Raw genomic sequence first — 17345 nt, 5'->3', positions numbered from 1 at the left:
CGACATTGAGTCCGCGGGCACCGGACATCAGGACGCAGGGCTTCATCTGGTGACACAATCAGTGAAGCAACAGCTGGTTCAATTGCTGGCATACGGTCCAGGCCGGCCTTCACTGACTCATGCATGGCAGCTAATACACGACCATCCGAGGAGAGACGCGACAGCGCTCTCGGTTCCCGCCAACAGGCGTGTAACTCCTTCAGGTACTCCTCTGATGGAGGTACAGAAAAAGGAGTAGGAGCCCTTCCACGTCTGAAAAAAGCACTGCCAGAGCTGGGTGCCTCTCCTTGTGGGAGTTCCAGCTGCAGCTGCTTCAGGGCCATAGACATGACCTCCCGCATGGAACCGTCACCGGCCTCTCCAACCGCACTCTGAGATGAAAATGAACCAGCCTCAGAGGCTTGAGAGGACCCTGCCTCCTCCTCATCTCTAAAATGAGAAGCGGAAGCAGCCAGAGAGATAACGTCATCCTCTACAACCAGCTCGGGCATTGGTGGGGAAGAGAGCCCAACCACTGGGAGCGAGGGATCAGATTGCCGTGTCTGCAACAAGGACTTCATCTCTGCCAGCTCTGCTGACAACTGCTCCACCCTTGTGGACAGGCCCTGGTCAGGTTTGGCCCGCTTCCTCCGGGGGAGGGGCACAAATGCTGTGGTCCCACCACGGCGCTTAGAACGCTTGGGGGGAACCACCTGCCCAGAGGGCGGAAGGTCCGAGCCCTCCTGGGGGCACAACTGGGCCAACCGGGCCACCCTCACTGCATGGGGCATAAAGCTGCAGTTCATACAGGGGTTCTCAGACAGCGCCTCCAAAAGGTGCTCATGTCCAAGGCAGGTAGGGCACAGGTCGTGGCCATCCTCTGCCTGCAGGGCAGCCCCACAATCTATGCAGCTGTGAGAGCCATCCATGTCGAAGGCCGACAAGGCTTAAAGAACAGAAAGTTATCGAAAATCGGGAGAGGGGGCGCAAACGCAGCCGTCACCAATTACAGCAGAGAAACGAAAGAGGCTGCGAGCACAAGGCAGCCGATACTGGGAGAGGGGGCGAGAACCGCTACCGTCACCAGGTATAAAACCAATAAACCAAAAAAGCTAACAACGTTAGCTGTATGGAAACTTAAGTTGGAAGTAGGAGCGAACAACGCTGCCGTCACCAATTATAGCGGATAAAACAAGAGAGGCTGCGGACACAAGGCGGCCGATACCGGGAGAGGGGGCGAGAACCGCTACCGTCACCAGGTATAAAAGCAATAAACAAAAAAAGCTAACAACGTTAGCTGTATGGCAACTTAAGTAGGGAGTAGGAGCGATAAACGCTGCCGTCACCAATTAAGAGAGCAGACCAACGAAAAGGCTGCAAAAAAGGTTGATATTGGGAGAGGGGGCGAAAACGCTGCCGTCACCATTTATAATTAAGCAGACCGATGAAGAAGGCTGCAAACAAACCAAAAAAGGCTAACAACGTTAGCCGTCTCCAACTTCGGCAACGAAGTAGACCACACTTGGTTGGGAAAGGGGGCGAAAACCGCGGCCGTCAGTAATTATAGCAGCGCAGACCGGTGAAAAAAAGGATGCAAAAGTAGGGAATATACTGGGAGAGGGGGCGAAAACCGCTGCCGTCACCAGGTATAACACCAACAAACTAAAGAAGCTAACTACGTTAGCCGTATATAACTTCGGCAGTGAAGTTATTCACACTGGGAGTAGGGGCGAAAACGCTGCCGTCACCAGTTCGGAACAAAGCAGCACGAAGCTGTAGGTAAAAAGCTAAAGTCGTGAGCCGGCAGAGGGGGCGCGGACGCTACCATCACCAGCAAACAACTCACTTACCTTCCGTAATCTTCAGAATCGACCCGTTGCAGCCCTGGGAGGGCGGAGAATAACCGCAACTCCGGTCAAGAGACGGGCTTCAGACAACGGGGAAGTTAGCGAACCGCTTGCGAGAAGAAAAAAGGAGCAGAGCAAAGGATGACACCAGGCTATATAGCTTCTGAGTGGTCATCCGGTGTCACAGGTGTGACTCTGTTGGTATAATTACTCGAACTGCGCATGCCCGAAGGGAACATTCAGTGCTTTCAGCACCGCCCTCTGGCGGTCAGTAGGGATGAAATAGAACTAATTCTTCTTCTACTTCTACTGTCAAATGTAACACCATCTGCTTGTTTATTCCAACTTGGCAATATTTTGTTAATGATTAAAAAAAAATGTTGCTGCTTAAAATATATATCAAATATTTCTTGTTAATATAAACAAGAGTCAGTTCTTTATATCAAAACTTTTACAATTTTGGCATATTCTCCAAAAAAACAAAGATGTATGAAAGACTCAGTTTCACTGATAAATCAATAGATACCAATCTTGCAGATCTTTTACTTATTTTTTGATAATTAAATATTGAAATCAATAATTTAAAGTCCAACCAATTAATAAAGTCTAACTAATCTGTAGCTTATCAGCTATTGTCATGATGTGACTAACTTCATTACAGTTGATTGGCCTGAAGGAGGATTAAATCAAAAGCAGTGTTCCTGTCACATACCTTCATGTAGGAAGGTCAGGTCCTTCTTTATAACTGGGAACAGGGGGATGATAGGTGGCTGAAGGTTTTGATTGTTAAGAACATTTCTGTACTTGGCCATATTTCTAGAGGGGTCGAAGAGATCCTGCAAATCCCCGAAGAGTTTCTCATATTTGCTTGGTAGTTTTTCCCATGTTCCTCTTAGTCTGGAGACTGGAGCCAAGTTTAGACCACTGAGAAGAGAACCACAGGTAGATGAAAACAGATTTTTTTGTGTGCATGTGAATTGTGTTTTCTACCAGCATAGAATACTGTGTACTAAGAGAAAACGTAATACAGTAAAGAATACAATAAAGGTTTAAGTAGCAAGTAATTAATATATTGTGTTTTGTCTAACCTGATGATTGCAAACATGGAGTTGAAGTTCTTGCATTCTCGACAATGTAGAGCGATCTTGATGAAATGCTTAATGATCTTCATGCGCTTGAGCTGGTTGGCCTCCCGCACCACCTCCGTTGCCACCCAGAAGGTCTCCTGGTTGATTGACTCCTCGAAACGCTTGAGGCTGAGGGAGCCGGTCTTTGAGCGCCGCTTGAACAGATCGTCGATGTATTCGGTGGGTTCAATGGCACAGAAGAGTTCAAAGGCTCTCATGGAGAGCTGGGTTGCCACCTCCACGGTGCTGAGCTGTAGCAGAGAGATCTGGCCTTCTCGAAGGAGGTCCTGGGCATCTTCATCGGAACATAATGTTTCTGTCTCCATGTTGCTCTTCAGGTAATATCTAGTTGAATAAATTAGATAATTTAGACGTTTTTTTAATCAATTGAAGAAAACAAAATTGAAATGTTAAAGATTGCCAACTTAAGAAAACCTACATAAAGGAAAAAGTCTCTGAAATTTGGAAACAATTGCCTCTCAATTTACAGAAATGTATTAATAAAAGAAAGTATATATGCTTAGGTGCTCCTTGTTTAGCTAAAATATCCCTTTAGGAGTGTAAACATAACCTGGGCTAAAAATGTCAAAACATTAAAGAACAGGAAAGTTTTCTTGTGCGTTACTTTTTAGATTTTAAACATTCTTACCTGCCACTGAGCTGAATCCTGTCGGCTAGCTTGGAAAGCTGATCTGGTAACCTCCTCTGTTTAATGACGCCCTCAGGTGTGACAGACACTTCACATAGCGAATAAGCCTCGGGCGCAGCAGTCAGGGCAAACTCCCTAATAGCCTGGGCCACCACTTCTTTCGCTGTTGTATCCTTCCCAATCATAATATATCGAGACTGCTGGTCCGCTTTGAATACTCGTAACACTTGGTCCGACATATCTGGGGAGATACATTTAGATTTATAGGCAAAATTATATATAATTCTGACTTAAAATAAAGATAGAAATACAACAAAACACCTTTAAAAACCAAAAGCCACCACCGCCATCATGATAAAACCCAGACCTATGTACCCCCTAAAGAGCATTTCAACCATTTAACCCACAAATGTTGTGCAAGAGATTCTGCATGCCTGCTTGGTAAAATGGGAGATGCTTAAATGGGACAGAAAAAGAAGCAGAATTATGAAGGGGAGGGGGGGGATACTCACTCAGGATAACTTGAACTGAAAGGATAAAAAAAAAAGATGGAATGACTTTAATTTGTTCTCTACCAAATATTTTCCCCTGATCATTTATAAAACAGATTTTATTTCACTAAATACAGTTATTGAGACTACTGTCTCACTCTTTCATAATTGCACTATAGTGTAATGATTCATAAAGTGCAAACTAGCACTTTATGAATCATTTGATGGTGTAGTACCCTGATGAAAGCCAAAGCTGGATTAACAGAATCCATATAATGAAAAAACAGCATTAAAGGGATGTTTTAATCATTATGAAAAAGTATTTCCTTGTTTGGATACTTTGTATTTGGGTGTCTTAAAGCACTACAATTTAAAATGCGAAAATCTGTTAAAAAACGGTCTGCATAATATGTCACATGTATATCAGCATCAAATGATTGTTAGCATTTAGATTCCTAGAGTAATAAATGTAATAAATGCTAAGCATCCCTACAGAGTATAATGTTACATGTTGCTGCTTGATGCTGTTGCACACAAAATACCGTAAATTCTCTAATATAGGCCCGGGCCTTTATTTCACTCAAGTGCATCGCGGTCCAGGCCTTTATTGGATAGAGGCCAGAATTAGAGACAGACCTCTATTGCTATTTGAGCAAAACAGACTACCAGTGGAATGAATAAAAATGAGATTTTGTGTCTATTTGAACCTATAAAACACTAGGTTCATTTATTGAAAAAGTACAGTTACCATGTCTCGCTTGGTTTGAAGTAAAAAAAAAAAAAAAAAATCCTCCAATTCTGTTTAATTCTCCTCCTCAGTTTCCTCCTCCTCTTCATCTCTCCCTTTAATCTCCTCATCACTCGCGCTCCTCCTCATGTTGTGCTGCGTGTCTGTTCTCTTCCTCGCGCAGACGGGCAGCAGTCGGCCTGTCGTCCAGCTGCGCAGGGCTGTGGTACTTGTATGTTACTTACTACCACAAGTATAATGTTGAGGTATGCCCAGAAAAAACGTTTATAGCCCCGGCCTGTATTAGAGACCGGCCATTATTTACCTCCTCTGACAGCGAGACCGGCCATTATTAGAGACCCGGCCGCTATTGGAATACAGCCCAATATTAGAGAATTTACGGTATTATAGTTCTTCGAGTAGATATATTCGGTCAACAACTGAATTTTATTTTCCTTTTTTTTTTCTTATTTGCTGACAGCCAATCAGAACTGGTCAATAAAATTTGGCAGATTCGAGGTTCTGACAGATTTTTTGAGGGCATAATTTCAGTAAGAGATGGAATGAGGAAAATAGTGAACTACTGAAACTGTTTTCACTTCAACATTAAACAATACGGTACAGCCCCTGAAGAGAAAAATCAGATTTCTAGACTGCACCATTTAAATAAATCCCACCTCTCATCTTTATTCCCTCTCAAATTTACCTCAGAATCATGTTCTTCTTACTAAACCTTGGGAGTATCTTAAAGATAAATAAAACAAAATAAATCCACACTCCCCCAACAGTGTGTGAATACACACCAGGCTGGTTGTTGAAGTCCAGGATGCGGTGGTGTGACTGCAGGAGGTCTGGGTTCGACGAAGACAGGTTTCCACTGACCGGCAGAGCTGGTGGGATCTGTTTGGACGGCTTCATGCCCACTATGCTGTCATCCTGTGATTGCCCTACACAAACGTCGCTATGGAAACAAGAAGAACAGAAGGAAGTGGGTGGAAGAGCACTTCAGTCAACAAGCAGAGGGCGGCGGATGAAAACTGATGCTTTGTTTAATGTATTTAGAGTAAAAACATTCTTTGCTTGATCATTCTGACAATGTTGGCTGATCGCAAAGATCTGATCCAACTGTTGGCAGAGATCAGCTGAATCGATTTTCTTACTTGTATGGTTTGGGGGGCAGGATGCTGGTGAGAGTCTTGTCAAAGATCTTTTTCAGCTTGTTTCGCCCTCCGACCGTGTTGCTCTTGCCCTTTTTGCTGGCTTTCTCCAGGCCCATGACCTGCTCCACGTCCACAGCCAGGTCTGGTATGGAGTAACGACTCGCCTTTTTAATGTCCCCAATCTTTGGTAGGTGAGGAGCCCCGTTCTTCCTGTCGTGTTCCTCGTCCACATCCAGGTCGTGGTCATGTTCGGGTCGCGTTAGCAGCTCCTTAAAGACTGAACAGAAGAGAACAAGGTAAAAAGAAGAGCTCAGGTTTAAGTGGAAGAGCTAAAATTATAGCTATATATATAGATAAAACAAACTTACCTAAAAGATTTGTTTTCACAGTAATTGATAAGTGGGTGTTGTTCTTTAAAATCTCGTTGGCTTTACTGAACTGGACAGTCTCAAAATTCTGCCCATTTACCTCCAAGATCTGGAAAAAAATAAGAGAAAAAATCATTTTGAACCATTAAGGCATTCCAGTTACCATAAAATAAAGTTTTGGTTTTTATTGAGGTTAAAAACTTATTTTCCAATAGAGTACTGACAAAGATAGCCACAAAGTAAAAAGAGGCAAACAACTATGAAAAACATTAAAAGACAAAAGTAAAGAAAAACATGCAAATAAATCTAAATTAAATCTTTCTTAATCTAAGCCCGATCAGTTCCAACCAGTGAAAGAACTACTTAGATTTTAACTGAAATTGTGCACTTAAGAAGATGAGGCCAATATATTTTTTTCAGTAACCAACAGTCCTGGTGAATCAGGATAAAACCAAAGCACTCATATGTGATAAAGCTCTTCATGTCCATAGTTAAGTGCAAAGGGGAACCTGTGATGCTGTGGGCCGGTGTACTGTCAGATGAGCATACCCCGTCAGTCCAGCATACCCATAGTCAATATGCATGCGCAAGACGTTTGTTTATCCCCTAAATTTTTTACGAAAAATAGATTTTAAACTACCTTGATGGGCATGTATTCCTTTATTCATGTACAAACTTTAAAAACAACAAAAAGTGAATAATTAAGCAGTTTTTTTTTATACATGACTAAAGGGATACAAGCCCGTTGAAGTATTTTATAGTGTATTTTTTGTACAAAACTAAAGTGATAAACTAAAGCAATAAACGGGGATAAACTAAAGGGATAAACAGGTATTGACTATGGGTATGCTGGTCTGACCGGGTATGCTCGTCTGACAGAACATCGGCATTCTTTTAAAAACCTAAGTGACAAAATTCAACCATATTCAATGAACATCTCAGTTCCTACACTGAAAGCCTATAGTCAGTCAGGAGAGCTGAAAATAAGAAATAAGTTCTCTACAGAAGCTAATAAATTTAAAGGAGAGACATAATAAGCCTTTTATCGTATGTTTGTCTTTGTAGAAGATAAAATAAACAAAACAAATAAATGGGGTTTGGGTCCAAAACCATTCTTAAAATCAGATATGACCCCCCTTAAAAAATTGTAAATAAGCTCTTACAAACCTTTAGCCTGCATTCAAAAAACATGAACCCAACGCATTTCAGAACCACCTCCGCTGGTTATAAGTTTATGACCAGAGGAAGTGGTTGTGAAATGTATTATGAGTGCTTAACTTTTCTAACAACCTCTTAAAAGATTAACTAATATCACAGCTCTACAAAGTTAGAGATAATACAAACAGATATCTCTAATGTCTAATTTTAGCCAATGAAAGTAAGGACAAACGTTTTAAATGTTTTTTTTTTTGGTTGTGCTCACTGGAACCTTTGCGTTTCCTGCTGGATGGACCAGAAATGGTTAAACCTCTTCTAATTTAAAGATGTAGAAGAGAAGCTCAGACAGCACCAGGGAATCCGGCAGGTTCTGGGACATTGTGCAAAGAATAAAGAATAGGCAAAGGTTTCTGTCTCCATTTGCTACAATATGTCATTGTGGAGGTGTGCAAGTGAAAATCATTTAGCCAGCTGTAAGGTGCATGCAGCAGGTCAGGGGTCTAAATGAACCAACCTAAAGGTGCTAGATCCCTTACTTAGCAGCATCTCATGATCCTTAGCTTCCAAGAAGGTCAGCGTCTCTGCTTATTTTTGGGGGAAACAGCTGCAGAGGATGTTGGGTGTCAGGAGGGCTTAACTCCTGCCCAGACACTCGCAAGATGGTTTCAAGGATTAAGAGTGTTGGCTTAGAGCTCAGAGACTACTGAGTGTGAAACTGGTTGGGAGAAAGTCCATACAGGGCGCCTGCAGCTACCGGAAAGTTCAATTTTATACTCCTTAAAGTGAATCCTTTCAATGCTAGTTAGGTCATAATGCGAAACCAATTTCACAACAAAAATGAGTTTCAACAGGAAAAAAAAGACCCATTTGACTGTTTGTCTGTTGGTCTGACTTATTTCATTCTCTTTATTTTAAAGAGAATGAAATAATTTTTCTGTGGGGAATGACAGAGGGTTAAAGCCAGAAAAAATTCAAACCAAAACAGAACATCATGCTTCAACCCTTCCCCAATGTCTGTTTGCATCAAAGTTACCTGATCTCCACGCTTGAGTCCGGCCTCGGCTGCCTTGCTCCCGGGCTCCACGGCATCGATGAAGATGCAGAAACCTTTCTCTTGTCCTCCAAGGAGGGTGAACGCTAGAGGAGAGTCTCTAGATGGCTTGGTGAGCGTCACCAGCCGTGGCTTGGCTTTAGCAGCGCACGCTATATTTAACAGTCTGAGGTGCCCGCACATTTTCTGGAAAGAAAAAGAAAGATATATTTAAGATTGAATTGGTATCGAAATGATATTTCTCTTTTTGTTTTGTGTATTTGTCGAAGCACTGGTCTGATGAGGAACGTACTTCCTTCTCTAGATTGCTCTCAAACTCCTCCAAGAAGTGAGTCATGGCAGGGTCTCCCTCGAAGTCATTGAAATGATTGTTTACCCACAGCAAGACCACCCGTGTAACCTGAGAAAAACACATGATCAGCACATGTACGATAATATTACCTGACCTCAGAGACCAAACCGGAAACAACTTCAGGCACATTTTAATATCATCTGTTTTAAAAGTCTAAGTTCTAATAAAAGTTTTTTTTTTTTTTCTCCAAGTCACCATTCTGAGAGTAATGAATCTCTAACATATCTTTAACCTGTTAAATTAAAATATGAAAAGAAATGAACATTTCTATAATACTCTAATTTGTCAAAATGGTTTTGAACAGGTTTTTGACAAGTTTCATGAAATTCATTCCCCTGAATGCAGCATAAAGTCTGGTAATAATCAAATATTAAGAAAAAGATTTATAAATCCATCATCTCAATCAAGATTATCAGCCAATCCTGTAGCAGATTAGGACTCTTCTGCTCTGCTGCGTACCTTATCCCTGAGACTTGGGTCGTGAAACCACTCCAGGAGCTTTTTTCCCACGACCATGGGGCTGGACAGGAAAGTCCTGTAGGTCAACAGGAAGTCCTCAATGTAGGTAGGGTCCACTACTGAGTGCTCCTCCACCAGATGCATGGTGAGACGTTCAGGTGTGCCCTGATGATGGAGAAGAGAGACGTAAGTTTAGAAGTTGATCATGCAAAATTAGGATAAAAGCAAAGCACCTGTCGATGTGTTACCTTGATGACAATATGTCCTTTCCTGGTGCCTGTACGGTCCAGTTCCCGGTGTTCCTTCACCATAACGATCTCCCCTTCCTCCTCCACCTTCTGCATGTTCTTCTCAACCTGGTTGAGGATGCAGCAGTAGTCCTGCTGGGCTATACATACAAACTGGAAGAGATACAAAAACAATATTTCTCTTTAGGACACCTTCAAAATGCTACTTTGGGGAAAAGGGAACAAAAATGTAAATTTTTCAGAATGAGCTCAGCCAATGATTAAAAAAACCATGTAGGTGAAACACCATTCAGCTGAGTTGCACCAACTAGTCGACCTTAATAATCAAATGTTTGTTTTTCCATGTTGATTTTATATCTACTAGTCAGAATTACATGATTTAAAGCAAAAAAAACTGAATCTTCCAAAAGGACAAAAGGCAAGAAGCTGAGAGGAAGATGTCAAAAAGCTTGAAATGTGTCAATGATATCTAAAGCATTGTACTGAAGAGGTTCTGCAAACCTGGGTAAAGACCTTTAAACTAATGTATGGCCTGTTACATTCTGGCTCTCCATCTGACTGTCAACATGATCAGCATCACTCTGCGAGTTAAACAACCTGACAGTCAGAGAAGCAGCCTGCTGCCCATCAGGAGGAACAGGTGGGTGAGCTGCTGCTACTGCTGTAGGAACTTCTTACACTTTCTCAGTTATATTTCCGTAACTAAAAAATATATATACTTCTAGGAGTAACTTTAGAGCATTTAGCAGCCATGCCGTGAGCGAATACACTGCCGCTCCTTCCTTTTGCTATCCATTGCTAATTTTCTGTTCGTTTTTTTCTAACATTTAAACTTTTCTAACATCTGTTATCATTGTGTCAATTTTATTTTTATTATTATCATGTAAATCAAGGAAGAAAATGCAATAGTGGCTTAAAAAAAAATGAACAAATAAATAAAGAAATCATCGCCTCTAAAAAACGAGCAGCAGATATCTGGGATTGGCTAGATTAATGTCAATAAAACTTGCATCAGTCGAACAGACTTCATATTTTTACTCAAGGTTTGTGTAATTTTTACTCAACTGTTTCTTTCACCTGAAATTGTTATGATCTAACTATGTAACATATTTTTTATCTTATTTTATGAAATATTAGAACTTGCAACAAGTATAACTTCACATTCGTTGTAGCTTTGCATCATCTTTAAATGTTAAATCAGTTATGATCAGTTTTGTACCTATGTAGCCTTTTTTGTTGAGTAAATCCTTAAATGGCTACTTTACGCTTTTACTTTAGTAAAAACATGATGTAGTAGTGCTACTCTGACTATAGTAACCAGTCCCAGTCAACTCAACTTTTATTGTGTTGAACTTCCCATTAAAAAAAATATAAAGTCATGCGGCCCTTAGTTGGCTGCATTATCTCTCCTGACAGATGATGCAAATAGTGCGAAGCTGTGATTTGCAGGAGGCGGCTCATTCACCTGAAAATGCCTGTGCCTCACATATTAAAGGCTGCTACTGCCCTGGGCACCTTCCTCTGTGGTGAGTGCAAACATTTCAGCACAAGTGGGGCACAGTGGGATTTAATAATATAAGATGACAGGGCTCCTGCCAGGTTTTGCACACTGAAATGCAAAGGAAATGGACCTGTTCATGCTAGCGGAGTGTGACAGATCAAGTCAAATTAAGGTTCCAACCTGGCAGTCGTCCACCTTGGTCCTCATGACACCTTTCATAAATTCCTTCTCCATGGTTGGAGACACACCGAAACTGTTTCCCATGCACAGCATCTCTGTCCGGCCGTCAGGGTAGGTCACCTCCACAGAGCCGTTTAAGATCACCGACCATGAGTCCAGCTGCAGCAATAGAACGGCAACAGAGAATTTGTTAGTCAAAAGATTAAAACATTTAGTCAGATCTGGATTTCAGAATATGCATAAAATTGTTTCAGAACGTCGAGTTCTAATTTAAAAATACAAAAAGGTCAATGAAGGAATACATGTTCATTTACTGGACCTGGCATAACAAAAGGGTCTGAAGGGAGACTTTACCTTTCCAGAAAACTGCATGGAGACCATGCCCAGAACCAAAAGAAGAGGACATATCCATGCAGCTGTAGCTGCCCCCTTTACTGCATATCTATTATTCCTAAAACTTCCTTCTTATTCTCAAACACAAGGTTTTAAATGAATCTAGATTTAAATCTTCAACCACTGCAATCATCTACTGAAAAATTCCTTAAATTGTTGCCTGCCTATTACACACCAACTGTACAGGGTTAATAAAAGTATAAATTCAAGTCCTGCTTATTTTCTGATACTATTTTATTCTTTAGCACTGTGTGAAACAGCCTGAGGTACAGTTCATCCAAGAAGTGAAGCGCTGCTCTTCATCCACATTTAGTTATGCTACAGCCATATTTAAAACAGTATTAAATTAACTTAATTCCTTAAGATTCTACAAACATTACCCTGCTATGACAATGTGAAAATAAGTGTTGTTTTTTTTATTTTTGTAAAATTATAAGAAAATAAATGAAATAAAGAAATGCTCTGAATACTGTCTGGATGCAATGTATCTTCAGATAAATAGATATGTTGTATAAATGAGCTTATATTCAACATCAAGTGGTACATGCTTTGATATAAAACAGCTGGTGTCCCTTAATGAGTCAAAGCTATTCATCAAAAACAAAACAGACAAATGGATGCTTTCTTACTCCCCTCTGTGGGAAGAAAATGGTGAGAGGTCATCTTGATTAAGTGTTGTTGCAGCAGCAATCACGGGCAGGTTTTAAATCAACAAATATAGTTTTTATAGCAAAGTACAGCTTTTTGCAAAAAAATCCCCTCAAAATCTGACATCATGCAGGGTGACATAGAGGGATAAAATGCTTAATGAAGCTGGAGTGCATGAAAGCATCCATTTACCGCCGAGTCACAGCCTCTGAGACACATTCATCTTTCTTTTGTTCAAGGGAAAATAAGTAAAATGTCTTCTTTAAACTGACTGTGTCCTGAGAGTCTAGCTTTGGGTGCCTTTGGGCTCCTAGAATGACCCAGAGATAAGCTACTTTAGGCATTCAGGGTTAATAGAGCAGAAAAAACACATTCAGTTGAAGAACAAAGGTTTGCTGGTGTGTAGAGGTGAGACATCCCAGAGAAACAGGCACATATATATAAATAAAGAAAAGATAAGGCAAGGCATTACAAAAACATAAACACTGACCTCCTCTCCATCATTGAGGACGATGGTGCCAGCTCTCTCCACCACGGCGAACACCATGACAGCGCAGAGTTCCCTCCTCACCGACATGGTCATGTTGGCAAAAGCTGGCAGTTGATGCATGAACTCCAGTAATTGCTCTGGAAAGAGGTACAAAGAGAGAGACGATGCGGGCATTCAGTGAAACCCATCTAACACTGTAAGAGGGGGGCACTCCAACAGAGCAACCGTTCTGGGCAAAGCTCAGAGGAAAATATCAATTCTATTGATATCAACCTGTGAAGAAAGCCAGGAATACTGGCTGACGAAACACACTGTGACCTCTGAGAGTTAAAGGGGCTGTTGGACAAACTGAGGCCTTACTCATCATTCTGTCAAAGTGGATTAAAATCAGACCTCTTCAGAAGAACTGAACCAAAGTGATGTCTTAACGTTTGACCCAGCCATCCAACCATGCAAACAGGTGCAGAGCATTAGGATTGTTTTCAATACTTGTGAATAAAATCTAAGCGCAGCAATCTGGGTATAAATCTGTGCTCTAATTACTGGCGTTATGATAGCACGTCTGGGTTTTTCAAAGCATAATCCAGTGAAGTGATAGTCAATGAAGAGAGAGCCTCCAGAAAACATTCAGCCTTTGTCCTGAGCAGCTACAGTCTAGTGCACCGGATGACCTGGGTTTGGCATGGCAACAGCATCGTGTGTGAAGCTGCGAGATCTCTAAAAGTTTAATGCGCTGGGAGAGGTGAGGCGAGAGGATGTGCGGGAGTGACCTAGAAAAGCCTCCGGGCAGGGGGAGGGGGGGTCCTGAAGGGAGATCAGCGACTGGAGGGGGAAGGGCTGGCACTCGCTCATTCTCTCTCTGCATCCAATGCATCATCCTCACCCAAAGTCCACATCAGCTGCTAAGCCTCAGCTCTGTGTCCTTTTTTTTTATTTTTTTTAACACGCCTATCATCAGAGCTGGAGTTGAGTCATAGCTTTAAGGGATATGATATGAAAAGCCTGATGTGGCTTTGAGAATTACTCGAAAGCCAACATCACAGACATCAGCGCTGTGGATATTTACTGTGGCTCATTTGAATAACAGACGAATCAGAGGTTTTTATTACAAATGAGAAACAGAGCATAATCCTAAAACAGGAAACAATGCGTCTAACGTTTTTGAGGATATAACACATTTTTTAAAGCCCATCCCTGGCTGCTCACCAATGTCATCGTCCGTTCTGTCCATGGGATCCTTCTCCAGGCAGTCCCGGACGATGTCCCGGCTCATGAGTGGGTCGGAGGCTCGCTCGATGTCCTCCTCATCATCGTCCTCCTCAGAGTCCACCGCAGTCTCCGGCAGGCCGCTGAGGTCCATGTCTCCTGGCTCGTTTTCTGTGGCCTGATGGGAGCAAACACATCAGGGATGAGTGTCTGTGGGAGGAGGTCTGCGCTGAGGGACGCAACAACCCCATCCAGCATCCACAGCTCAAAGAAAACTTTCCTCCAAAGTGCTGAGGTAACCAGAGGACTCCTGCACCTCCTTCACTTTGTTGCTTGCCTTAGAAACACGATTCATGACTGGAAGCTTCACTGCATACATGCTGAAACCAACGCCCTCTACGATCATAGGCAACCAGCCCCTTTTTAACACCAAACAAACTCAAATTATACAGATTCAATCCATCTTGTGACATAAAGCATTAAATACAGAATGAAAACATGGATATCAAACAGGCTGCAAGCTCATTAAATCCCAACTTTCTTCTTCCCTCGCCTCTCGGCAGAACTCCACAGCCTGCGGTTCTTTGAAAGTGTTAGATAAAACAGGAGCTCAGCCAACTGAGATGAGAGGATAATGTAATACAGCTACTTGAGCTGCAATCAAAGTTCTTCTCCTCCAATCAACAGGACCACGCACACAACAGGAAACGTTCAGGCAGAACAGCACAAAAACAATAAAAAAAAAAAAATAGTTTTTTCATGCATCCAAAAGAGAAATATATTCTCACCACAAAATGTTGTCCAGCTTTTAGATTTTTGATAGAAAAAAGAGAACAGGTTTCTGGAGCAAACTGTCTGCAAAACCTCAGAGCCAGACGCATCCTCGCCTCCCAGACCGCCGCTCTGCTTTTCATTTTTTTATGTTCTGAGCCTCACTCAGATGCCCTGTGTCATATCTCCTCAAATGCCATGTGGAAAAGACTCATTAATGATTCAGCATCTGACTGGTGGGCGGATCTAAATCAGGGTTGTAATCAGGTGATGAGGGATGTGGGATCATAAAACAGCCTAAATAGCTGTAACGCCTCATAAGGTTTGCTAGTTTGAAAAAAACAGCCATTAAAATGCATTTGCCATATTTATAAAGACCATAATAGAATTGGGGAATCCTTTTTGATTTGTTTTCAGAGGCACATCAAGCGTTTATCAAAAACCTATAAACCTGGAGTGAGCCTTAGGAGTTAGTGGGCAAGTCAGATGTTGTGAATATTTCATGTAGGCTATTCTTGGATCAATGCTTTCAAAGGACCAATATCATGATTTATTAACACCCAAACAGTCCGCCATGCTGGCAGTGACGCACTGATGATGTTCCTCCTCCATCCAACTGAGGAGTCTGGATTTTACAGCAGCACAGAGGCCTTGTTAGAGCTCCTGTCGATAATATGTAGCAGTCTGCTCAGCAACTGTCATTGTTACCACAGCATCAGCAAAATGAGAAAACATGAATAAATAAAAGGATTTCTAAAATCTCTACGAAGACAACTAATGGGTTTATTATTTGAGAAAATCACCAAAATTACATTATACACCTGATGGTTGAAGAAATCTAAATCATGTTATAATAAGCATTACTGACTTAAATATGTAATGATGTGAAGAGAAGTATTCAGAGTTATGAAGAAACTTTATGTTTTAGGTAATCACAAAGCAAACTAATTTAAATAAATAAGAATTCTACACATTTTTCTTATCTAAACAGCATCAAGGCAGAAAAAAGTCTCTCCCAAGACTGGAACAAGCAGAGAGGGACCACCTGAGCACAGCGCTCATTCCCCTTCACTGCCCCTCCTCAATGCAGACTCCTCTATGATCCAGTCTGTTTGAACCTAATATACTAGTGTTTGTAATATAAAAGGTTTAAAAACAATAAAAGATAAATAAAGCCCAAAACATCAAACATGTTTCTACCATATTCCATTTTACTATTTTAATTTCTTGTGGGGAAGAAATAAAAATGGCACCTCAAAGTTTATAGCATTTACTTTTTTTCTAAATATTTTGAATTTAGTAAAAAAAATCTTGTAAAAAATATGTGTGATATTTTTTAGGATCCTAACGTTTAATTTAAGTTGTATAAATAAGAATATGTTTAAAACATCTAACTAGATGACAGTAGGTGTAGTCTCCCACTAAGTAATTTCTGACAATAAAGCAACTAATATAAGAGGAACTAATCAGTGGGGCTCCTAGAACATCCCATTGAACAGAGTTAATGACCAATGATCCTATTAGTGCTTGAACAAAACAGAGAGAAAGAATAAAAATTAAGGAAACTGAAGAACGGTGTTAGACAGACTGACAAAACGTTTTCAGCACAAATCTTTCATGGAGGAAGAAGGAAACCAACAACAGAACAGCGTTTGTGACTGTGAGAGACAAAATCCAGAAGCCATCACAAAGCTGTGAGCAGATGGCACTGAGACCCGGATCAGACCTGACAGTAAAGCCTGTTTAACCCACTGCAGACATCCACAACAAGGCCTGATATACACACACACACACACACACACACACACACACGGCACCATGTGATACTGTACAGACACACACAGTCATACAGCTGTATTCTTATAACTAGAACCAAAACAGGCAGATCCAAACCAGCAAGAGGTCTGGGCCAAACCAAGAGACTGGGACTGAGCACAGTCCCAAGAACACTGACAAACAAACAGGAACAGGAACACAGCAGGCGGCGGCTTTATGGTCCAATGGGGTGGCTGTGTGGCTTTAAGAGGATTAGTTACAGGTTTTGGGGTAAATCTATAGTCATGACATTTGGTGAATGTGTGTTTCTCTGAGCTGAATTATATTCCTATTTTACTTTAATTTATCTGGATTCATGTGACTCCCAAACATCAAAAGGGGATTTTTTTTTTTTTTAGGTTAGCAAGAGATTTTAGTCACAGATTAGCATAAAGTTATATCATAAAAGGTGCCATCTCTCCAGGACTCCTTTGCTTTTGCCTTCAAGTGATGAAAAGGCAGAGATGGAGGCAGGATGTGGCCTGGACCACCTGCTCGGCAGCATCCAGGCTTGCTGCTCCTCCCCTGCAGAGCAGTGACGGTCTACTGACTGTGTTCTGTAGCTTTTCCAGGAGCAAAACCTTTAAAGTATGGTGGAAAAATGCCCTGCTTAAATAGGTTATTTGGAATCCACACTGGAGCGGCTCCCCACAGGAAGGAGGTTTTCCAATTTGCTGGAAACCCGACTGATCCTTCTTCCTTTTATGATCATATTAAAGGTTTCT

General features: G+C 41.5%; 1 protein-coding gene across 12 annotated transcripts in view; it reads right to left on the bottom strand.

Moving 5' to 3' along the window:
- The window catches only part of rapgef2 (Rap guanine nucleotide exchange factor (GEF) 2), a 127116-nt gene that overhangs the window by 16490 nt on the left and 93281 nt on the right, over nucleotides 1-17345 (bottom strand). For 8 of the 12 annotated variants that reach the window (XM_038300839.1, XM_038300843.1, XM_038300848.1 and 5 more), the window contains 14 exons: nucleotides 14035-14212; nucleotides 12829-12965; nucleotides 11298-11456; nucleotides 9617-9769; nucleotides 9369-9533; nucleotides 8850-8957; nucleotides 8540-8743; nucleotides 6349-6457; nucleotides 5981-6257; nucleotides 5624-5781; nucleotides 4115-4129; nucleotides 3603-3843; nucleotides 2915-3298; nucleotides 2539-2750 (listed from right to left, as the gene is read on the bottom strand). In XM_038300839.1, the coding sequence (XP_038156767.1) occupies nucleotides 2539-2750; nucleotides 2915-3298; nucleotides 3603-3843; nucleotides 4115-4129; nucleotides 5624-5781; nucleotides 5981-6257; nucleotides 6349-6457; nucleotides 8540-8743; nucleotides 8850-8957; nucleotides 9369-9533; nucleotides 9617-9769; nucleotides 11298-11456; nucleotides 12829-12965; nucleotides 14035-14212 (2500 nt within the window). The remainder of the gene's footprint in view (nucleotides 1-2538; nucleotides 2751-2914; nucleotides 3299-3602; nucleotides 3844-4114; nucleotides 4130-5623; nucleotides 5782-5980; nucleotides 6258-6348; nucleotides 6458-8539; nucleotides 8744-8849; nucleotides 8958-9368; nucleotides 9534-9616; nucleotides 9770-11297; nucleotides 11457-12828; nucleotides 12966-14034; nucleotides 14213-17345) is intronic. The other 4 variants (XM_038300845.1, XM_038300841.1, XM_038300846.1 and 1 more) reach the window with 1 other exon arrangement.

This window comes from Cyprinodon tularosa, unplaced genomic scaffold, assembly GCF_016077235.1.
Source record: "Cyprinodon tularosa strain WSP-4 unplaced genomic scaffold, ASM1607723v1 ctg458, whole genome shotgun sequence".
NCBI classification, from domain to species: Eukaryota; Metazoa; Chordata; class Actinopteri; order Cyprinodontiformes; family Cyprinodontidae; genus Cyprinodon; species Cyprinodon tularosa.
This window is presented reverse-complemented; position numbering and strand designations above follow the sequence as displayed.